This window comes from Pimephales promelas, chromosome 5 (assembly GCF_988280905.1).
Source record: "Pimephales promelas chromosome 5, fPimPro1.hap1.1, whole genome shotgun sequence".
Taxonomy (NCBI): domain Eukaryota; kingdom Metazoa; phylum Chordata; class Actinopteri; order Cypriniformes; family Leuciscidae; genus Pimephales; species Pimephales promelas.
In genome coordinates this window covers 28,105,361-28,130,917 of record NC_142773.1, presented here as the reverse complement: position 1 = coordinate 28,130,917, position 25,557 = coordinate 28,105,361, and the positions used below count along the sequence as shown (strand labels likewise).

General features: G+C 36.7%; 1 protein-coding gene across 1 annotated transcript in view; it reads left to right on the top strand.

Annotated features, from left to right (window-relative positions):
* The window catches only part of colec12 (collectin subfamily member 12), a 32,154-nt gene that overhangs the window by 508 nt on the left and 6,089 nt on the right, over positions 1–25,557 (top strand). Inside the window, exons 2-3 of the mRNA XM_089131239.1 lie at positions 3,178–3,228; positions 22,846–22,968. Of these exons, the coding sequence (XP_088987365.1) occupies positions 3,178–3,228; positions 22,846–22,968 (174 nt within the window). The remainder of the gene's footprint in view (positions 1–3,177; positions 3,229–22,845; positions 22,969–25,557) is intronic.

Sequence of the window (25,557 nt, the reverse complement as noted above, 5' to 3'; positions counted from 1 at the left end):
GTAAGATGCATTTCAAATTACCCTCTTCTTACACATTTTTAGTGCTGTGTCTTTTTAAAGCAAGTCTCTTGAGTCTATCCACGCGTTTCGCTCTTCAGTTTTTCTGCTTTTCTTTCTCTTGTGAGAGGAATGTGAGTTAGTCCAGAGCATGAAACATCTGGTTGCGATTAACTGCTCGTGGTGTCTAAGGTTGGCGGATTGTTTGGCTGAACTTCCATAAGACAGCTGAATACCAGGATATACACAACCTTGTGTTGCTGACCGGCTTTTGTGTGGGATGTTCAGTGACACTGTTTCCTTTATCTTAAAAAAAAAGGAAAACGCGTGGCCACGTTACAAATGAAACATCTGGCGTGGTGTGAAGACGTTCCTCCAAGGGTTGAAGATTCAAGAATGAGTGAATTCTCGTTTCTGAAAAATATTCTGTTAAACTTGAGAGACTTTAAAAGTGTTAGTATTGAGTTTCCAATGTTGAGTTGGGATTTGCTGTTTTTATTATTATTATTAAAAGTGCACTTAGTATTTTTTTATGCAATTGAAAGTTTTATACAAATAAATAAACAGCACTTTTGAAAAATATCTAGAATGTTAGTTAATATTATGTTAAAATATCTAGAATGTTAGTTAATATTATGTTAATATTAAAACAATGTACACTGGCATAAGATCAGATTCCATACCAGTCTTCTAAAAACAGCTTTTGATTCTGCATAAAGTAGGTCCACCCTCATGGATGCAGCCATGTTGAGATCACATGATAGCTGAGTTGTGTTGACTTCATATAGCTATACTTTAATCATGTGTGGAAAAGTGCAATATTTACAATTATTTAAAAAAATAAAATGAGAAGGCAAAAACAGCCCAAAAGGTAAACAAACAGCTTCATTATTAATAAGCTGCAGCAACTAATGTTTCATCCCTGGCTAGTCTAAGTATAAACTTTAACAACACTAATATTGGGATGATTAACAACAACAAAAATGTTCTGAGTGCAACTTTAAAAGTGGTATGTGCTCTTAATTCTAAGGTAAATTGAGCTGAGGAAAATGATGTCAGAATTATATAATTAAAAATGAAAAGGTCCTCTGTATTTTCCGAGGTTGTTGAAAATTGCATGCTCTTCTAAGAGCCAAGATGTTTCCCCATCGTGATTGCACAGCAGAATTAAACGTGTGACTCATATAGTCACTTTCAGTAAAAACAACCCCCACATCTCCCCATCCTGAGTCTTTTTGAATGTCCAATGGCCAGCCAGATGTTCTGACAAACAACAAGCCTTCACATTACATTTTTTTGCCATATGAGTTATGCAACATTTCACTGTTCTTCTAATTTTCAATCAGAATGCTGCCATCTAGTGGACATTTCAAATCTCAGCATAACTTTTGTTTGAATTCACACTGAATTGAAAACAATTAGGCATTGATTCATTTACTGAATATTGCTTCAACTACAATTCGCAGTTCAATTCCCAAACAAATCACTTCTGGATTTGTATCTAAAAGCAGGAAGTTGTATTTTCCATTGACCAATGTATTTGTATAAAGTGGATTTTGGCCAGACTTCAAACAAATGAGATACTGTAGCTGTTTTTGGTTCACCTTTTGGTTAGATAAATGTTTATTTACCATGAATCAATTCAAGGCATTGCCATATAATGATTAGTAAACAGGAGCAAAAGGCACACATGGAAATAACCTAATAAGGGTGTTCAGACCACACACAGTGAAATGCTGTTCCTCTGAGTAAGGGTCATCTGCGGTCTTCTGTGATTCTTCTCCATGCATAACATTTTTAACTTTAAAGGTTTTATTTCAAGCAATATTTCTCTTGCAATGTCATGTTTCAGGCTGTGGCTTTGTACAAATGTTGTTTTTTGGGTGTGTGGGAGCTTTGTTCCTGTGCATTTCCCAGAGTTGTGTTGTTATTTTCAGCGAAAATACTGAAATAGCTGTCAGCATCAGTCCTCGATTCTTTGTCCCAAGCCCGTTTGTTCCCTAGTTTTCCACTCTGAGGTTTCTATGGGTTATGTATATCTGTCCAGTTGGATTTTTGGACCTGAGGTCGCACTCTGTAGGGTTTCTTGACGGACTGTTCCCCCTCCCACCTGCGGTTCTTCCTCTGGTTTAGTATCAGAGTGAGGGGGAGTGGGCTCCAACTACAGAAACATGTGTTCCTTCTTTATTTTCTCTGGCTTTGGACAATGACACATAAAACCGCCTGGAGTCACCCCTCTCCATTCCCATGAGCATGGTAGCCACATGAGAGAGCGCTCTAAGGCAAACCGCGCTCCAGGACAGGAAGAGGAAGTAGAAGATGGTATCATTTAGTTAACTCATGAATGGACCATCCTGGCCAGTGTTATTGCAAGAATCAGATACAGACCACATGCCTTTTATTACTCCCAAAGCTAATAATATATATTTGTTTATGTTATTTATCTCAGCATGATATGTTGACAATGTTTATAGAAGCAAAATGAATACCGTCATATATTGGTGTTATGAAATGTTAGAGCTTGTTGTGTTTAGTTTATAGTGCATGATGTATAATATTTTACTAAAATAATATACTGTACACTACCATTCAAAGGTTTGGGGTAAGAAAGACGATTTAAAAGATACTTTAATTCTGAAAAGATGTATTACATTGGTCAAAAGTGACTAAATGCATTTACAATGTTAAAAAAAGAATTAGATTTCATATAAATGCTGTTCTTTTTATTTATCAAAGAATCCTGGGGAAAAATGGATCGCTGTTTCCCAAAAAAATATTATGAAGCATAACTGTTTTCAACCATGATAATACAAAATAAAATAAAAAATGTTGAAAATTCTTGAGCATCAAATCAGCATATTAAAATAATTTCTCAATATTAAACTAGAAACCAGTAATTATAAATTGTAATAATAATTCACAATATTACTGTTTTTATGTCCTTTAAAAAAATCTTTAAAAAAATCTTAAATACCACAAACGTTTGATTGGCAGTATGTGTATGTAAACCTAAACTAAATTTCAATGTATTTATTTGTAGATATAATGTGTATACAGTCCAGCTAGCTATAATTGTAATATTATATTTCAGTGTCAGATATTATACTAAGACATCATGTGATTACCAGGCATGTACAGTACTTGCAATACTAATATTATTGTCATTTGTTACTTTTGCAGACGACTTCAATGATGAAGAGGAGGTGCAGTCTTTTGGCTACAAAAGGTTTGGTAAGTGTATTGCAGTGCCTGATGAATCTGCAGCCTGTTCATGATTGATAGAGATGTTCTTCATCGTTTTCTTCAGTCTTCTCCATATATAAGCTTGGACATGTTCTTAGTGATTGAAAGATGAATTTGACCTTAACTGACAGTCAGGAAAGCTGATTATACGTTACCCATGGTCACGCTCTGGTGTCTGCTGCAGTTGTTTGAAAACATGTGCTATTATCATTAGCCCATCAGACCTGGATGCCTCAGTCCTATCTTTGCTTTTTTCATTTGACTGTTTTGTGATCATTCTAGCCTTGGAATATGTTTGAATGGTTTCCTTTTTTGTCAATAGATCCCATGAAACAGATTTCCTTGAGGATGTGATTGTGAAGTTCTAAATGTTATTCACTGATGCTTCACTTAGGGCTTAGGGCTGAACAAGTGTCTGTCAGGCTAGTTTTTCCAACACTATCTCACGACCAATTCGTACGAATTCGACGCATGATTAAAAAGTGGCTAATTCGTACTAATTCGTACAACCTCACTCGTACTAATTCGTACGATTTGTCTAAACCCACGTGATGGTTAGGTTTAGGGGCGGGGTAAGGGGTAGGTCATTCGTACGAATTCATACGAATTGGCCAATTCGTAAAATATGTACGATTTAGCAAAATCGTATTAATTCGTTCGAGTGAGGTCGTATGAATTGTTACGAATTAGCCACTTTTTAATCATTCGTCGAATTCGTACGACTTGGTCGTGAGATCGGGTTGGTTTTTCAGGTGTTTTCTGCTAAGCAAGTGCTGCTTTGTTTACGGTTTGTATATCTGCAGTCTGGAGTGTTTCGGTTTTCCTTTTTGAATGATGAATATAGACTATTTATACATGCTGATATACTGTAGACTGTCCTGAAGTCTTTGCGGAGTGTTCGAACGACATTTTTGGCCGAGACACGGCCGTCGTGAGGCAACAGCACAGTTGGCTTTGTCGCCGCTAGTTCTTTGATGTCGGCTTGGTGTGTCACGGACTTTAAATTTGAAGTTAGTATTTTAAAAGTTAATCTTTACAAAAACACTTATTATCACTGTTAAAAAAAGTCTAATCTAAAAATGAATATCTGTTTTTATACTGTAGCCTACATTACCGTGTAATGTCTAAATTCATTTGAAACACATGGAGCCCCTACACTGGACAAAAATATTGTTGGTTTAACTAAAAAAAATGAAGTAACCTGGTTGCCTTAAAACTTTAAGTTCATTGAAATTGAAAAATTGAGTTTATACAATGAAGAAGATTGATTTAATAATCAGAAATATTATGGTATCTGAACCACATAAATTATCATTAAGTTGATTTGAAAGAAGAAAAAGCATTATGATAACATATCATGATTTTTTTTTTACAGTGAATGTTGGTGGAAAAAAAATATGGAATGGGTGGAAAAATAAGGGTTTTTTTTGTTTTGTTTTTTTGCGTTCTCGCGCCAATTTTTTGCGTTTCCCCATCCAAGAAACTTTGCGTTGCTTGCAAAACCGTTTTGTTTCCCCAAAAAACTTTGCATTCTTGTGCAAAGAGCTCAAAAGGTTTTGCGAAGTTTCTTGGTGTAACGCAAAACATTAGTGAGAGAACACAAAAGCATTGACTTATTATGTTTCTCCTTTTTTTGTAGTATCAACATCTGATTTTATTTTTTTTTATTTTTTATAATGAATTATTATTATACAGAGCAATATAGAATTTGTATATTGGACATTTATCAGTTATTGGCCATAACATGAAAATATGTATCCAGCCTATACATACTGTAGTATATCGACTATACTCGCATGCAATAGAGATGGGCAATATAAAAATGTCAAGGCATAGTATATGCTGTAGGAATGCATGTTGAAGATGTATGTTCATTTAGCATCTGCTTTAAATCTCATACATTCTTCATTAAGAAGTGCTTTCTGTATCCACTGTATCCCACAAGAGATGCCTCCAACAACACATCACATTAACTGTGTAATTTGATAGTTTATTACCTTTAATGAAAGCATTTGAAATAGTCTTTGGTGGTCAAGAAAAAGGCTTCAGGTTTCTGTTTGAGCTACCACCATCCATCTAGCAGTTATTAAAGCAGCATGAGTTATTTCCCAGTTTGACTTAGATTTCATTTCATCCAGATTAATAATGTGCTGTTTGACCACTGAGGTAGAGGAAGGGGTTGATAAAGGGCATGAACATTAAGAGCACAGCTCTTAAAAGCGCTTGGTTTCGAGCCCACAGTTCATTTGTCACAGGAGAAGAGTGGTACCCAGTGAATTTGTCATGCACCTCATCAGTTTTGAGCACTTTAGTGGAGTGGTAAGTTAATTTGACTGAATACAGGTGATTTAAGAGGTTAATAGTCTACAATTTAGGGTTAGTTTCCTTTATAAATTAGATTTTATGATGATCAAGTCAGAGTTAGGGTTAAGTTTAGGGTTTGGATGAGTCTTTAGAGCTTAATTGGATTAAACATTTCATTGGGCAATTATGAATGGAAGAAATAGGGTGGCTACTTTATTATATTGCAATATTTTTTGTTTGAGCAGAACTGCAGTCCCATAGTAGACAGAAATGATCTACAAGGGTTAGACATAGCCATAGTTTCTTTTCACGCTGGCTCATTTCTTGGCATGATGGCTGTTCGGTGGGTGTTGGGAACGAGTGAGGCCGGGCAGATGGGTTGTGAAGTCCACACAGAGGTGTGTGCCCTCTTAAATAAAGTGGTTACACACCCCTTTTCGCTAAGCCAGTGCAGAGAGAAAGTGGGAAAACTTGGAAAGTATTCTAACCGCTTCTCTCCGTGGCAAAACCAGACAATCAACCCTGTCGTTTTGGATCATACAGTTTGATTTGAACACATTTTCACTATTATGTTGATTATTTTCCCCTTCACTCAAAATATCAAAGTGCTGCCAGATATTTGGCAAAAGTTACTCTTTGTCCTTCAGTAAAAGGGATCCTTTTTACAGTTTTAAAAGATGTTGACATGGAAATATGGTTCAATGTCACTGGGGAAAGCGCCGAATGGGGAAGGAAGTAGATGTAAGGAAATACAGAAAGAAACCATTTTAGATCATTTTGAAGAGAAATGAGCAAAACTGCAAAGTCTGGTAGTAAAGTACATGAGTTATTGTTTATCGCTTGGTCACAGTAAAATCTGACAGGAAAAATAATAGTAGGATAGGATGTAGGTTTCACTCTACAAATGAAATATTTTCTTAACCCGTATTTTTGGATCAGATTTTTTAATAGTTTTTTACACACACACACACACACACACACGTTGAATTTCCATGTTTAATGGGAATTAATTTATTCTGTAAGCTGTTTTCCAAAAATGTCCAAATATGTTGTCCCTATAATGTAAGGCTTACCAAAACACACACATACATTTTTATATGTATATAGTTCTACATTTTAAAACTTATATATATTTAGTTGTAAGTTTTTTTTTCACAATTTCATTTCATCTTACAGAATTGTGTTTAGTAAATCTGTCCCTTTTTTTCTATCTATCTTTGTGCTTATTTACGTTGTCTAGTAGATGCATTTGGTATAGTATGTTTTGTGCCAGTGTTTTTGATATGGCTCAAGTTTTTTATTACTAAAAGAGAATTTTTTCCGAGTTCTTGCTTAATGCACCCCCCTGGGTCTTCATGGCGTTTTGTAATGCTGCCATGAAACGTGACATGCTTTTGCGTTTTCAATATATGTGCAGAGACCAGGAGGATATGCAGGTAGATGGCCAACAGGGTCTGCGGGATGAGCTGTTAGGGAGGTCTGGAGGATTTTATCCTTATCTCTCAAGGTTGGATTATGAGCATGGCACACAGCTCTCCAACAGAGAACAGGGCTTTGTTCACAAATGGCCGCTTCCCAGCAGGAGGTTCATAGCATGGGCTGTAAGCATTCTGGAAAGAGCTTGGGTCAATGCTGGGTCAGGCCAGTTGAATTCACCTCTTTTCTGAAGCTCTCAGTGGTGGAGACTCATTGGAAAAGAGAGATAAGCAGCCACACAAATCTGAACTAGACAATTCTTTGTAAAACAATGTAGTTTACACAGTGACAAGAAAGATTTAGAGTAAATCTTACTTGTTTATGCTGAATTGACTTGTTGTTGAATGTCTTGACTAAATTCGTGCTTCTCAGTAGTCAATTTTCTTTGTGTGACAGGGAACAGATCAGGAGTGGCGGTCTCCTTGCGTAAACAAGGAATGCAACCAAATCTCTCCTTCTCCACTCTTGACAAATAGATATAAATTCAGCTTCTAAAACAAACCATCTGTTGGACTCTACTGTGTGAGGAGAGTGGGTCAAGTTAGCATCCGTCCACTCTTACGGAGGTCTTCGGAAATGTTCTTGCCTGCTATAACATGCTGTCATATGATAGGGTGTCACACCTAAATGATGGATGTACTCTGTGCCTTTTCTTGCTCCTCTGGGTCTGGCGTTCATTCAAAAACAATACATGTCACTGATGGAGAACAACTTTTTTCTTTTGGCATTACCAATAAAAGACAGGCCTCGAGTGCAGCGCTGTCTGATATATTAATGAAAGTCTTTTGGCTCCCAACTCAGCCAAAATCAACTCTGCACTTCCTGACCTACAGTAAAAAAAAGGTAGAGTGAAAGAAAGATATAGTATTTTCCTTTGCTCGGTGTACTACTTACTGGCAATCTGTTTTGTGGAACTGGCCAAGACAGAGGCACAGTGCCTTTGTTTCTGAGACTTTGATTACTTTGGCTGTCTAGGAAACTGATGCATGGTATTATTCTTGATCGGGCTACTTTTTATTTTATTTTATTTTTTACTTTTTCAATGTATAATTTAACTCTGATAAGCAATCATAAATTATAAATTATTGTTAAAAAGCAAGGATTTCTTCCATTGATGGCTGACATTTGGACAGTAATCACTTTGAACTATGGCACAAGGTATTTTTCTTCATGGTACATCGCGTCTCCTTGGAATTATAAGGTTCTATCTGACATTTTTGTCAAAATTTAGTTATTCATATATTCTTATTCTGTGACAACTTTTTTTAGTTGTGGGAATTTTTATTGAAAAAACAAAAAGGTTCTGCAAATTCAAACTTTACTTGGCTCTATAAGGTCTCTATCTGTGTTAACCAATCAGCACTTTGAATGCACTGAAGAGGACCAATCAGGATCAACTTTATATGTCGTGTCGTCTGCTTTTTCCTTGAAGATAGGAAAGATTGCAGATATAAAGTCTGTGTTTGAAAAAATGAGTCACAGAGAGTGTTAAAGTTCTGTGTTTTAAAAAAGTAGTCTGACATTTTTTTATGATTATATTGTCAGTGATTGACAGTGAATCATTTTTGATTATTAAACTTTATGAATTAATTTGCTGAAGCATTTTGTTTTCTTGCAGTTTTTAACGTCTTAAAATGTCTTAATTTTGACAATATTTAGCCTTAAAGGTCAAATAGTCAACAATTTAATTGATGGGGTCTTAATTACAACAAGAAACATTAGCATGTTTATTCAGCCAATGATGTCTAGAGAGAAAGCCATTTTACCTGGCTCACTTTAGGTGGAATAAAGTCCTACTGTAGCTGCTTTTTGTCTAAATAAAAGAAAGATTAAATTAACAATTTCTGCAATAATGTGTTTAATTACCCAGCAAATTGGTACCAAAAATTAACATCTGCACTGGACAAAATATTTAGACCTACTTTGCTTCATTGGAAATGTCCTAAATACATGGAAGTGCTAAAAATTGAAATAATTGTCATAGAAAGGATAACATTTTACTTTCTAACACACGTTGAGACATTGTTACAAGATTCATTTTATATTTAATGTTCAAATAATGTAGAACCTTATAATTCTAAGCGAAATTTTTTTTTTTTTTTAGAATTTTGAAGGTTCTATCTGCATTTTGACCCATTCCAAAAATCCCCATTTACAAATCTGAGAGGATTTTGATATTGTATTTAGAATACATTTAGGGTCCCTGTTATTTTCATGTTTGAAAGAAACTTGTTCCCCAAATACATTTTCCTATATCTAATGCAAAAACTTCCAAGCTCAATATCTCAAAACTGTTCAGAATGCAGATAGAACCTTGTAATTCCAAGGAGAGGATCTGTAGTTTAATTGGACATGGCTTCTCTGAGTGTGGTAATGCGAACACATCCCCATTTCATTTTGTAGTTTGTTTTGTATGTCTCCCAATGTAATTAGTGTTTATATTGGTTTCTCAGTCATTTACGCGATGGGAGTGGCACCGTTTTCCTGGTGTTTGTTGCACTTTGTTCTGTTACGTGTCAAGCATGCCTGGCATGGAAGTTTATTAAAGAGCTTGGTGGTTTTATTGGCTGCGTAAAGTGATGAAGCTTGTGAGTGCTCTTAGGCGATTCTGGCTTATGTCAGGCTAAGCTTAGTTGCTGCGGTAACGAACAGCCTTCCACTGTGACGGCTGCTGATTGCTGAGTCAGGATCCAGGCCTTGCGGTGGGCCACCCACTAGCATGAACCTTTCCTGCTCCAAACCCCCCGACCCACACTCCTCCCGCCTGCTAGAACATTCCATACACAGTAAAGAGGTTAGAGGGACAGTTCAGCCAAGGCATTTCTTAAAAAACTCTTTACATAGTCCTTAGTGACCACTGCTGTCAAACTTCAAAAAAAGAACAAAAAACACCATAAAAATATCATGAAAGTTGTTCATGCGTTTCCATATAAAAATCTTTTGAAGGCTTTGCATGAAAAATGGCATTGCGTCTAAAATTTAAAGTTACAGTACGACATTCTGGGCTCTTGATTTTTATCAGTTGTTAAAAACCTAAAATTGCAGGACAGGTTATTTTGGTATTTAAAAAAAAAAATGTAACTAAATATCATGTAATCGTCTGTAATGTAATAAGGTTATTATTCATCACCATGCAATGAACGTACATTTACCTCAAATCAAGAAAATAAAAGCTAGAAAAAAATATTTTAAAACAATATAAGATTACAACACGAATATAACCACAACTCTTAAACTAAAATGAAAATGAAATGAATTCTACTTTTGTGTTGCACTGAAAATGAATTGGCTTGATGCGTGAGAAAGAAAAAAACCTCATTGGTTCTTGAAGCTCGAATGTGCTGCATAACACAAGAATGAACCTCATTGGTTCTGAAAGTTCTGAAAGTCTTACGGATTTGGAAAATCATGAGGGTGAGTAATTAATGACAGCATTTTCATTTTTTGGGTGAACTATCCCTTTAATGCCTGTTGTGTTTTTGCTCTGTTTCAATTTGGATGCAGGAATTGTTGACTTACTCTGAACTATGCCATTAATTCCTTGAAGGATCATTGTTTAGTGCTGTAATTTACTCTATTGCCTTTTCGTTTCCAAGAATGTTCTTTGGCAAACATACTGACGAAATGAGATCATGCCTCTGAGACTGAATATATGAAACAAATGTCACCCGGTAATTGTGCATGCAGAAAACAGGAAAATCAGTATCCCTCTTCACTGCAAGTCATAATTTTCAGCTGAAATCAGAATCATATTGTAAATCATTGTGTAATGTAACTATGGCTCTGTGGTAACACTCTTATCGTCCTCTTATTATGTGTTTTTGAAGAAACATGAACATAACAATTCAATTATCGTTCAAGCAAGTTTCTCTGAGGAGCCCAAAATAATCTGCAATAGCTCAGAGGGTCTTTTCCCCCCTCTTTCTCTGTCATGAAAGTTGAGGGCCGGATTCCAGAACATTACAGTGTTCTGAATGAGGGGGCTGTTTTGAATCTCCTTGGATACATATAGATGACATCACATTACTGTCAAGAGCAATGAGCCGTATTGAAAATCGGTTCAGGCAGCAGTACATTTGTGGGAGGTGTTCTTTTTATTTGCCCCAGCAGTCTCCTCTCAGGTCCTTATAAAACCATAACCATAAAAGATTGAAAGCAAACCTTTATTTCGAAATATGATTTCTATCACTGAGGTCATTAGTGAGTCCTTCAAGACCCTCTTTAAATAAAATGTTTTAGTCTTGAGGCTGTTAAGTTAAACTACGTTTGAGTTCTGCTTTGTTATATACTATTGTATGAAACATAAACTTGTTTGTTTTAGTAAATCTGTTATGTGCTGTTGTCATTTTTTTATTTTCAGAAAAAAGCCTTTTTTCATTTTTAGTTCAACTTTGAAATTTATTTCGGTTAATTGGCATGGCATAAAGTTCCCATCTGATATTTGTATTTTATTTCAGCTTTATTTCAATTTATTATATATATGAAGAGTTCAGATGCAAAAACCTCTAAATGCCATTTGAAATTTCCTTCTTTAATGATGATTTTTATCAAACTTGTATATTTAAGTTCAGTAATTTCACTTAAATAACAATTAATAGGTAATTATCATTGCCATTTAAGTGAAATCACTGAACTTAAATATACAAGCTTGATAAAAATTATCATTATAGAAGAAAATTTCAAATGGCACTTAGAGGCTTTTGCATCTGAACTCTTCATATATACACTCATAAAATAAATATACACTCACCTAAAAGGATTATTAGGAACACCATACTTATTCTGTGTTTGACCCCCTTTCGCCTTCAGAACTTAATTCTACGTGGCATTGATTCAACAAGTTGCTGAAAGCATTCTTTCGAAATATTGGTCCATATTGATAGGATAGCATCTTGCAGTTGATTTGTGATGCACATCCAGGGCACGAAGCTCCCGTTCTACCACATCCCAAAGATGCTCTATTGGGTTGAGATCTGGTGACTGTGGTGGCCATTTTAGTACAGTGAACTCATTGTCATGTTCAAGAAACCAATTTTAAATGATTCGAGCTTTGTGACATGGTGCATTATCTTGCTGGAAGTAGCCATCAGAGGATGGGTACATGTTGGCCATGCATGAAGGGATGGACATGGTCAGAAACAGTGCTCAGGTAGGCTGTGGCATTTAGACGAAGCCCAATTGGCACTACGGGGCCTAAGAAAACATCCCCCACACCATTACACCACCACCAGCCTGCACAGTGGTGGTAACAAGGCATGATGGATCCATGTTCTCATTCTGTTTATGCCAAATTCTGATTCTACCATCTGGATGTCTCAACAGAATTCGAGACTCATCAGACTGGGCTACATTGTTCCAGTCTTTAACTGTCCAATTTTGGTGAGCTCTTGCAAATTGTAGCCTCTTTTTCCTATTTGTAGTGGAGATGAGTGGTATCTGGTGGGGTCTTCTGCTGTTGTAGCCCATCCGCCTCAAGGTTGTGGGTGTTGTGGCTTCACAAATGCTTTGCTGCACACCTCGTAACGAGTGCTGATTTCAGTAAAAGTTGCTCTTCTATCAGTTTTGAATCAGTCGGCCCATTCTCCTCTGACCGCTAGCATCAACAAGGACACCACAGGACTGCCACATACTGGATGTTTTCCACCATTCTTTGTAAACCCTAGAAATGGTTGTGTGTGAAAATCCCAGTAACTGAGCAGATTGTGAAATACTCAGACCGGCCCGTCTGGCAACAACAACCATGCCATCCTCAAAATTGCTTAAATCACCTTTCTTTTCCATTCTGACATTCAGTTTGGAGTTCAGGAGATTGTCTTGACTAGGACCACACCCCTTAATGCATTGAAGCAACTGCCATGTGATTAGTTGATTAGATAATTGCATTAATGAGAAATTGAACAGGTGTTCCTAATAATCTTTTAGGTGAGTGTATATATATTGTATATTATATTATATATACTGTAGTTGACCATAACAACATTATGAGGTCTCTGTATGATTTTACAGTGAAGCAGATTTATGCAAGCAGCTCACACTCAAAGACTCAATGCCTTTAGTTGTTCATCTGGATCATATATGATTACAGTATAATGGCATGTGCCCTTGTGGCCTAATTTTTCTAATGTTGGGATAAAGAGGCATGTGTTTATGCTTTAAGTAAACCTGACAACATTGTATAAACAAGCATGCCATGCAACTATTCACCTTTCTGTCAGGTCTCCCTATATGTTTATTTGAAACTCATTTAACATTGGTTGAGTCTCAAGACAAAACTATTGCTAGATATGCCAAACATTTTCTGGCACATGCAGAATAAGAATCTGCTCACTGATCACTTACGCAATCTAAAAGATTGGATTTTAAAAGCATAAAGATGTATTTAAACTGTGTATGTAGCTTTTTTGTTAGTTTTTTATGCTTGTGAGTGGCTATAAAGGATGTATCCCATTCCCACTCTACTGTATACTAAGCCCTTCGAGAACAACGCCAGGATTTTGCAATGACTGTACATAATGTTAGTTCTTTATTTGTAAGGAGCATTTGTTCTACAACTCAGATTAGACTAAAATAGTTGTTTTGCATTTATATTGTGCAATTAAAAACAACAACAATAAAAATAACATATTGTGTGCTGGAATAAGAACAAGGTGATATCACTTCACTCAAGTCATTGCCAAGTTCTGCATCAAAGCCAACATTGTTTTCTTGCTGTTTTTTTAACACCGACACTTTCCGCATCAATCACCAAGACAGAAATGACATAGAATAAATAACTTCATATAAATTCAGGGTCAGCTTAAGTTATAAGCATGATACTGTTAAACCATTTGGAAAAGTAGATTTGCATTTATTTAGTACAATAGACTAATATCGAGAGCACAATCTCTTTTTTAGCTCATTAGCCAGAGGCTCTTGGCTTCGGATTTTGATTTCCTGTCTCAGATTCTGAGTGGGATCTGCCTGTCTGGCTGGCTGTGAATTATCTGTGTTTTTGTCTCCACACATTTTCCATACATCCTTTTTATGATTTCCTCTTAAGGTTGTGCTTTATTCAACATTGTATTTCAGTAATACAATACAGATGATTTCCAGGTCTCCACATCTACATGGACGCTAGTCTTTTCTCAGTATTTTCATTCTAAGCTGGAAGAACAAAATATGTTTAATTTATCTTGAATGACCATTCACCCGTTATTCAAGTTGTTGAGAACCTGTTTTCACAATCACTAGTTCTCATTCTTTTAGAGTCTCGCTGGATTTCTAAAACTGCACATGGCCTTGATCACATAAGGAAATAATTGGAGCTGAAAACAGCCCACACGTGTCCCAGTGACTCTGCCAATGTCTTAGGAAAGACTTTATTGCCTTTCTCTGAACTCCAGAGAGGATTTATTCCTATTTCTGCATTTATTTTGCTGCTGATGTCATAAAAAAAGAAACGGTCAGATCCAGAAACGTTACAAAGATGTTCTATAAATTGCTTTGCTGTTGATTTGCTTGTATCAAAAAACTGCATGTCTTATTACATTTGAGCAGAGACAAGTAAACATAAAGGCTTCATGTCGTAGCCCAACCATGAGTGCGTAAAAATACGCCGAGGAATTATAACCTTGATTGTTAGTCATTTTCTATAAAGATTCGATCTCATGAATATATTCGCTCATTTAAAATGCTCCAGTTTAATTGGCTGTGCTATTGGTCCAGACCTATAATTCCACACAAATACCAGATTCAGTGGCATGTTCAAGCTGTTCATGAATTAACTTATCTCTAAAATATGCTAAAGAATTCACTTCCTATACCCAAGTTGCAAAATGAGGTTAAAGTCAGTAACATAAAGAGTTCTTTGAAGAAATCATTCCTTGTATCCAAACCGTATAAGCTGAGCTGACATTTTAGATGTTTGTTCTTCAGCCCTTGGCATGGTGGGATGATGTATCAAATGTTCTCTTGCATCATTTTACCCCCTCCCCCCTCTTTAATATGCTCCAGATGGTTGTGCCCATTTAAAGTGTTATAAACCTGTTTGCTGTCAAAAAAAAAGGGTGTTGATGCGTGCTAGTAGTGTGGAGCTGTACAGTTCAGAGGTTTATAAACAAAATGGTGTAGTAATTTGTCTCTGTAGTTACCCCCCTTTTTTAAAGCGTTACTTGTTAACATTCCAGAAAGGGGGCTTTTAATGAGGGACGCTGGGGGCATGATGATTGGATCCAGAGATGTTTACAAAATTAGCCATTTCTGGTGCTACCCAAGTGAAAAGAACTGCATGCGAATAGTATTTTATGTGAGTGATGATTCCAGATGTGAGCAGTGGCCACATTGGGATACTGTAGATGAAGCATATATTTAACATGATGAAACTCATTGTTTTCTTATGTTGAAATAAACCACAATGACATACAGCAAGGGTTTGTTTTCTCTTCATCTTCAGAGACTAAGCGTGGTCATGGTCAACTAGTAAAAACAGACCCAATCATTTCACACTTCTGGTCTTCAAGATGTCCAGTGACAAAACAATGGCCATTAAATCAGTGGAGGTAATGATGGAATTAAATTATAAGGGAAACAAATACTTTATTGTCACAGCATTTGCACATTTGTTTTTACATGCAGGTCATGCAGATAAGGCTATAATTATTATCAAATGACAAAAGAATTGTTTTTCATATAATGCCTGGACTCTGATTGGAGCCTGAGTTAATTTATCAGATTTGCTTAATGTATTCATTAGCTTTCAAACTGTAGGTCACAATATGCTAATTTCACGCTGCTGCCATTTTGAAATCACTCCGGTGGGAAAAAGACTGGAAGTGTCGCCTTTAATCATAGGAGAGTTGCGAATGCGATGGCGTATTGTTGTGATTAATATAGAAATTAGTTATTCTAAAAATGTACATACATTTCTTTCATACTTTAGACTATACACAGTGAAATTAATTTATAAATTAAAATGTATTTTTTAAATATAATTCAGAAAGTAAAAAAAGAAGCAGGAACAAACTATATACATATCCTATATTGGATATTAACATCCAATAGTGTAAATCATGGCAGCAGCTTCAGGTTAAACCTTGTCCAAGGCATTGTTTTCTATCTGTTCTTCCGGGGTTCTTCCCACCGGAGCCTCGCTTTCGATTTCATAATAGCGTCTGCGTGAAATCAGCGTTTAGCTCAAACATTTGAATGTTAAGGAAGGCATCATTAAAAAATTATGAATCTGCCACCCACAGTAAAGCTACAAGCAAGTTTTTTATAAAAATTGTAAAGGCTGCTTTGAGGCCTTTATGGTTTATGTGAGACCAAATTAGACAGCCTTGGGAGATTTTGGGTGATTTCTCACTTTTAACAACACTTGGCTCATTGTCCTGGAATAAGGCTGATCATGGTTGGTCATCCTCCCTCTTACCCAAGTAACAAGTGTGATGCACAAGTCCTGAAAAGTAAGGCCAAAACGTTTCAATCCCCCATTAAACCCACTCTCTCAATGTAATCTAATGGGACGTGATACAAAACAAACAATCAAATTACATTTTTAATCAATTACTAATTTAAGGTAGTTTTTATCTCGCTGATGTAAGTTCAAGTATTCGTTTTTTTAAATAAGTTTGGTTTCAGTTAGTTATTTGATGCTATAAAAACAGGAGTGTGGCGTCATGATTGACAGCTTCTCTGAGCGAAGTAGTAACTGAGGCACCAACAGACTTTTTTTCGGGATCTTCGAGAGGAGATTGGAGCATTATATTTAATTTCTACATTTCCATGTTTATTTCATTCACACCAACACAATGAGTTGTTATGCAGTAACTGTTCTAACTGTTTCTGGAATGTGGGCTGGGCCTTGATACCGTGGTTTCACTTCACGCTCAGTATTGCACAGACTCGAAACTCAAGATGAATTTCAGTATTCTTAAAAATGAGAAAATAGGCCTACTATAAAGAGACAATTAAAAGGTTAAAACCTACTATATGCTAAAACTTGAATAATAAAAGTAGCAAGAGCATATTTTAAAATACTTCAGGGGCACAAAAACTTCCCCTAATTGAAGAATCCCCCTTCTATATTTTATTTCACAGTACCAAATCAAAAATCAACTCAAACATGGACCACTTTTTGTGTGTAGGGTGGAAAAATGTATTTTTGTTGCCATGGAAATTTCCATCATAAGTGTTCTGTTGCATTGGGCAAGTGTGAGTGGGTCTTATAGCAGGTACAAAGAAAAAAGAGAAGTACAGGAATTTTCTTTGAGCGACTTCCTGAGTCTAAATGAAACACAGCTGTTGCACAGACATTGATGCAGGCCTCTCTCTCTCTCTCTCTCTCTCTCTCTCTCTCTCTCTCTCTCTCTCTCTCTCTCTCTCTCTCTCTCTCTCTCTCTCTCTCTCTCTCTCTCTCTCTCAATCTCCTGCCACAGCTTAACATCCTCATCTCACTTAGAGTTAAAGCAGCACTTTTGTTCTCCAACTTTTAATATGATCCATCATGAGATCTGTAGGATTCAAACTTTAAAGTGTTGACTAGGATAGCACTCATCCAATGCTCATTAACATACAGTAGGATTCGGCTGTTGTGTGTGTTATGCTTTAAATTCATTCAGGCTGACTAGTTATTTTCTCATTGGAATTTGGCCTGTTGAAATTAAAGGGTTAGTTCACCCAAAAATAAAAATTATGTCATTAATGACTCGATCCAAGCCCGTAAGACCTCTGTTCATCTTCAGAACACAGTTTAAGATATTTTAGTTTTAGTCCGAGAGTTTTCTGTCCCTCCTTTGAAAATGTATTTACGGTATACTGTCCCAGTCAGTAGGACTTGAATTTTATGAACCATCGAAAATATATTTTGGTCCAAATATAACAAAAACTACAACTTTATTCAGCATTGTGTTCTCTTCCGGTTTTGTAGTGATGTTGATGGCGTAAGACGCTGCTGACGTGTTATCAGTGCGCCCGAGCTTCGTTTACAGTCTGAGGGAGACGCACGCTGTAAACCAAACAATCTTCACAAACATGTCTAAGGATTTCGACACTGAGGAAGACTTGCATTTTTTTTTTGCCCAGCCATATTTATTTGAACCCGAATACAAGGACGCACCAGATAACACGTCAGCAGCGTCTTACCTCATCAGCGTCACTGAATGCGGCTTGACAACAGAACCGGAAGACAATACAATGCTGAATAAAGTCGTAGTTTTTGTTATTTTTGGACCAAAATGTATTTTCGATGCTTCAAAACATTCTAACTAACACACTGATGTCACATGGACTACTTTGATGATGTCTCTATTTCCTTTCTGGACAAGGACAGTATATCATGTATATATTTTCAATGGAGGGACAGACAACTATCGGACTAAATCTAAAATACCTTAAACTGTGTTCCTAAGATGAATGAAGATGGGCTTGGAACGACATGAGGGTGATTCATTAATGACATAGTTTTCATTTTTGGGTGAACTAACCCTTTAACACTAGCCACTTTCCAGACCCTCCCGAAAGCCCTGTAGTAAAGGGCAAGGTATGGTCATCCATTCCAGTTTTTCCCTATTGGTTTTCTCATGTGTGTTAGTTACAAACATTAAACATGTGGGTGTTTGGATGTGTGTCTGAATGTTTATAGATACTGTTGTCATGTACGGTCCACATAGACTGCATTAATACATTTGGCAAGTGTGTGAGAGGTTTGAACAAGGAAACATTTCAAGTAAGGATGGGAATTGTGAAGAAGAAATTACCAAGTCTGATTCTGATTATAATTCCTACATAGAACAATTCTGGTTCCTTAAAGGATCCATTATCAATTGTTTTTGAACCTTTAAGGAATAAATATTTGGAAAAAATAAAAAACCATTCCATTGCCATATCATGACATTATTTCAATAATAATAATATATAAAAAAACATTCATTTTATTTTAACATAAATGAAACGATGTGTTTACACAGACTTATTAATTACTTCAGACTGGTTGTCCCCTTTTAGTCAATCATTTAATCCCTTAAAGGTGACATAACATAAAAATCTGACTTTTTCCGTGTTTAAAAGCGATATAATCAGGTCCACGGTGCATCTACCAACCAAGAAAACAAGAAAAGTGACAACCCAGTAACTTTGTTTTGGTAAGCCTTTCTCTGCAAGCATGGAAAAAAAAAAACGATTAGATTTCGCATCCCTTTTCTGACGTAGGAAGGGGACCTTATTATTAACGCAATGGCAAAAGTTCGAGCAACGCATGCAAACTGTTCTGTCGTTGGCTGCACAGACAAGCACAGAACACTCTTTAGAGTCCCATCCTCAGATAAGAAGAGAAATCGATTCATCTTATTTTCAATGGAAATCCCCCCCAGACACACACATTCTGGGGACACACCATAGATTTATATTAAAGGCGCATAATATATCACCTTTAAAACTCATCTTTGATCACCAACATGACATTTTTAAACGTTTTTTCCTGAGAAAAAAAAATTATTCATGCCTTTAAATAGGTTATTTTAGTTTACGCGGATTCATGCTAATTAGCCCTAGCTGCTTCCACTGTCCACTCACGCCAGCTCAGAGATTCACTCAAACGCTGCACAATGGTATCGCTCTTTTTAACGTCAGACACATAACGGTAATTAATATGATTAGCCTTTTGCTTGACTATCAAAACAGCTAATAATGTGTTGCTAATGTTACACAAACCATGTTCCCGTTCGCATCTCAGAATCCAACAGTTGCCTTCTAACAATCATTAGAAACGTAATATACAACACAGATCCGCTACATTGCTAAATCGACCCGATTTTTCATATCAACAGAAAAATATACCGGAATAACTTGGCATCTCTCAAGACTCTTCTGCTAGTTCGCTGTAATGATGTTAACCTGCGGGCACATTGACGTAATTGGTTACAAGGTAGTTTGTGAATGTGGTAGATTTTTCTCTGCACAGTAGGCTACGCACCTGACTAAAGTTTTAAACCAAGTGTCCCTGACACCTGCAAAATTATACTCAAGATGACTCTGGCCGCGTTGGTTAATGCCTAAGCTACTCTGACCGCACAAAATGTCATTACCTGACCGCATCTGTGTCAGTCCCAAACTGACTCAAACGACGTCTCGTTCCTTTTTGAACACTATCACTTGTGAATAAGGTCTCGAGTGTTCCACTAACCTGCTGTGCAGCAATAATTAAACAGACTCTTGACAATATCTTTGAATATGCTTTAATTCAATTTCAGAGAGAATCCCACCAGCAAAAAATATATAAATACAACAGTTTTTATAAAATAGGAGCATGGCAATAGTTACATCATTTTTCAACAATGTACAATTCAGGAAAGCCAAATGTAACTAGGCAAAAGCAAATCCCCATTTCTTGATTACTTGACTTCTTGGCTACTCAAAGTTATTAGTTTATATATTTAGATGTCTATCTTTCCCTTTGTTAAATTCGTACATGATTCAGACACATGTTAAATGACTGTCTTTGACTAAAGTTTAGGACAAGTTTCAGAAGCACATAATTGTAAATCATCGTTTAACTGCAGATAACTCCATTGGTTCAGTGGGAAAACGTGCGGGAACAGTTAACGGAACACCATTTAATTCCAGAATTTACCCCCAAAAAAACTTGAATAAAAAGCAGTTTTCATTCCAAACGCAAGTGGAACATGTTTGCTTGTTCCATATCTGTTGTTACGGAACGCATATTTAAGTGTCCCGTCTTGGAATTCCAGCTATCTGAAAGAACACATCTGTATTTTTTCAGTTAAACCAGCTCTTCCCTCCTGATGTTGAAAGCGTGTGTGAAAAGGAGCAAGCTGTGTGGTTAATCTAGCTTCAGAGCTGTTAGTCAGGAGCAATTTGTCCATCTCTAGTTAATAGTTTTCATTAGGTGAAAGAAACACAGCTATAAACACTCTACAGCAATGTAAAAGTGCTGCATTTATTGTTTTCTTTTCTCTCTCTCTCCTTTGCACACCCCAGTGACCCATAGCCAGAGGTTGTGATGTTGCTTGTTTACATGGTGCGGTTTGGTTATAGTTGAGTGAGGGTGGGTAGGCCTCTTCTGATCTCCCCCACACAGACCACCTCACCAAATCCGCGATGTAAACCCCCCCTACATCCGGGGCCATAGCTCGGAGGGCCCTTTGAGGGGCTCTGCCCTGATGTTTACACAGATGTGTGGGTCTAAGGACAAGCTCCTCAGTGACCTGCCCACCCCCCAGCTCTCTCCTGGGGCTTTCATTTTAGCCTGACCTGGATGCCATGGCTGCCACTCCGAACATATGCTGATAAGTCAAACAAGGATGTGAGCCTCGTTGTGGAATGTCTGGAGTGTTTCTGGAGATAGTGGACATGTTTATTTGCTAAGCCCCTACTTAAACACAACAGGGGTCATCTTTACTCTTTGCTGCAGCAAAAACATGCAGCGTGTGGCGAATTGGACGTCATAGTCTGTTATGACCATACAGACTTGTGGTTTGTCCTAGTGGGACGCTGTTTACGGTTGACCGCTTATTCCCTCTGGATCGAAGGGGAAAACAGTTTGGCTCAATGGTAATCTGAACCAGACTGACACAAATCAGTCATTCTTGTTCAGGACAAGCATGACACATGGTCTCTCGCTGAAGTAAGCCCTGATGGTGTAGTTTCAGCTTGACTCTTGAAAACAAACAGAGAGGCAGTTATTCGCTCACACCATCACGTGATGAAACAATGTGATCTTTAAAGCCGCTTTGCGTGAAATCTCTGGAATAGTTGATTTGTCCCTTGGAATTTGTGTTGTTTTTCTTCAAGTAATTTCCTGACGGTGTTTCAGATGTTTTGACGATTTATGTTTGGCAATATAGCCATGTCTAAAACTTGAATGAGAAAAGCATGAGGTCATCATCAACATGTCAAACATAATGATTTGAAACACCATAAAAATATGTGAATGCCAGGAAAAAAAGGGTAACACTTTACAATAAGGTCTCGTTTGTTTACATTAGTTTATGTATTAATTAACATTAATGAACTAACAACAAGCAATCCATTTGTTCAGTATTAATTAATCTTTGTTAATGCTAGTTAATAAAAATACAGTTGTTCATTGTTTTGTTCATGTTAGTTCACAATGCATTAACTAATGTTATTATAGGGATTTGTGGAATACTTGATTCCATCCAGCGGTATGTTATTTACCAAAACAACCGATGATAACCGAGGGCAGGCTCATCCTGGTAACTGATTAAAGTCAGCGCTTTATACTTGCTAGGATTGTTTTTCCTTCATGGAATTTGTGCGTTTGTTGAGCTAATACAATATTAAAACTCAAATCAATAATAAGTCGTTTCAGACAAATGCTGCTGCCATGTTCACTTCGCGTCGGTGTCATGTTCACTATTCTGCGATAATAACTGGCTGGATGTACATTAACCCTTACTTAACAAATACAACTTTTAATTTTATGTATTAGTAAATGTGAAATTAACATTAACTAAGATTAATAAATGCTGTTGAAGTATTGTTCATTCTTTGTTCATGTTAACAAAAGTGGAACTACTGTAAACTAACAAAACCTTATTGTAAAGTGTCGGTGAAAAAAGTTACAGAAATATTGTGATTATTTACTTTCTATATCAAAAGAAGATATTCTAAAGATTTTTTTTATTCATTCACATTCTTCAAAATATATTCTTTTATGTCACACAGAAGAAAGTCATATAGGTTTGGAGCAACATTAGGCTGAGTAAAAGATGATTTGTGAGTGAACTATCCCTAAAACCACGGGTAGTTCCCTGATTTTTCCTGTCAGAGGATTTCTCCCGTTTGATGCAATGCTCTTTTGTGTTGCAGGTATCCAGGAGGGAAGTGAATGCACTAAATGTAAAAATGACTGGGCTCTGAGGGTGGCCATTGCTCTTCTGTATGTGCTTTGTGCTCTGCTCACCATAGCTGTGGCTGTGCTGGGATACAAAGGTAGGAAGTCTTCTGATCATTGTTTTTTTAAGATACTCTCTCATTCATCTTTTGGAGTCATTTAGAGCCTGCTTTCACACTGAAGATTGCAAATCAACAAAAGTACCGTACAGACAATTTCTGCTGTCAGTGTTAGACCATAAACCTGGAAAATCTGGGTTTATACGTTATGTCCAACTAATACTGTATGTATCAAGAATGTGCCATAATTTAACATTCACCATTATTTCTTCTGTTCTGTTTTGAACTTTGGCTCACTTTATTATTTGTCCTGACATAAGGCAACTGTATTGCACCATAGAAACAAGATAGTTTTCCAAATATTGTCAATCAGACTGTGGCATCTGCTTTCTGTATTAGCTGGGAAAGCCAGAGCGCTGTGAAAAAGAGCAGTTTATTTTGTTTGGTGCTAAAAATCAGGATAAGATAATGCACATTATTGTCTTCCAGATGGACACTGTAAACTAGAGGTATTTAGTTTTCGCATTTAGTTTGATTTTTTTAAGTAATTTTAGTCAGTTTGTGATTTAAAGCATTCATATTTACCTTATATAGCCCTGCCCCTTTGTATTTCCACATTATAAAGGTAAGATCTTGCGGATTTATGAATGAACCACTCATTTTAAAATCTTTCCGGTCTACTGACATTTGTTTTGACTTCCGCTTCAAACATTATTCTACTCATGATAACTTTCGTCAACTCTACAATAAGTAAATACACTTCACCAGCTAAATACTCATTGACTGCGATGAACATTATTTTTATTAACGTTGCTGGAAGAATATTTGTTCATATCTTTAAGTGAACCTGGACAGAATGTTCCCTGTTAGCTGGATAGATAGACAGACAGACAGACAGACAGATATAATGTATATCAAATGCATACCTTGAATGCAATGCAAGTAATGTTGGATAAAAGTATCTGTAAATTATTATCCTATAATAAGACTAAAATAAGACTGTACACTCATTCACTATTAATTGTTTTCAACTTTCATCCCTGTATCTTTGAATGGAACGATTGAACTTCTACAAAGCACCCCAAATCTGTACTGATATTGAAAATGTCTCCTTGCTTATTTACATTTCAGTGAATTTGATCTGATTGTCCAGATCACATGTCCATATGTGTCCTCTGGTTCTCTAAAGCCCTAATGCCAACCAGATGAGAAGACTCATGTAAAGCAGCGAGTCTCACTGTAAACCTGCTCTAGAGGAGATTTTATGCCTTATAGCAGCAATTTGTTGTCCCAAACCCACAGGTTGATTGACAGGGACTTTGTGGCATTCTGAATACAGTTCCTGTTTCCTTTGTTGGCAGTGCCAGAGTGAATCTGGTCACTTTATGGCTTATTCTGTATTTCTTCTAAACTGCCTCCTGAAGCTATATATCAACACGAGTTTTAATTGCATGTTCAGATTTAGTCCTGTTAGTGTCTTGGTGCATATTTGGTGCATATTTAGATTGAGGCCTAATACATCTAAGATAACCGTTCTACTAAACTCCGTTCAAAAATAGCATGGCTTATACAAGAAAGAATGGAGAGTGGGAGAGAGAGAAGGAGGGCAGGAGACTGAGTGGAGGAACTGGCAGTGTTGACCTCACGCTGACAGACTCCCAGTGTGAAAATGACCAACAAGCCTTTGAAATGGACCTCCATGTTTTGTTTTTCCCCTACAGCATATATTTTTTTTGTGTTTGGTTACACAAGCACAGCCAGGAATGCTAACACCCTATATCTTTGATGTGTTTGAGTTTGCTGTCAGTGAATTGCTGAGTGCTGCATGTCTGAATGAAACACGAGTTGAAAACAGTGATAGTAAATACACTAGAGAGCAAAGATTATGACTTTATTTTTTCATTCATGTTTGACCGCCAGCGAGATATTCAGTGGGATAAACACTGGGATCAAGAGGGGGCTTTGAAGCCCTAACAGGACTTTGTCATAATAGACTGTAAGATCGTGTTCTGGCCGTTCCAAAGAAAACGATGAATGTGACAGTTGGTATTTTAATCATAAACCACTTTCTAAAAGAATCAACCAGAATGCAAAGTGAAAGCGCCCTCTAGTGTTGCATGTGAACACTACAACTCTAGAATCAAGACTAAAGATGTTTAAGTACATAAAAGGCCTAGTTATGGGTATGGCAGGTTATATTAACATTTTAGCCCTTGGGCATCTTAAACTGGGGTTTTATTATTGTACAAATCAGGGATGAGACCAAAATCTGTCCTTGAAAAGTGGTGCCAGCAAGACTGCTGGGAATTACCATATAGGCTCAGGAGATGCTCAGATAAAGACTGCTCAGGATCCATTGCAAATTCCAGAGGAAATGAAGTGTCATGTATTTCCTGCATGACTGTATGTGTGGAATTTATGTTATATTTGTATGCATGTGCACTGGACAAGTTAAAATTGTTGAATCATGTCCACAGGTCAAAATGATCAGCATTTTGAAGGAAATTTCAGAGATTAATCTCAAGCAGCCTCTTGACTCTTTATTAAATGTGTATCCTTCAGGATTTATAGTCTACTTGTAGTCCATAGTACAGACAAGGTTTGACTGGCATTTGTAATGTATGTTCC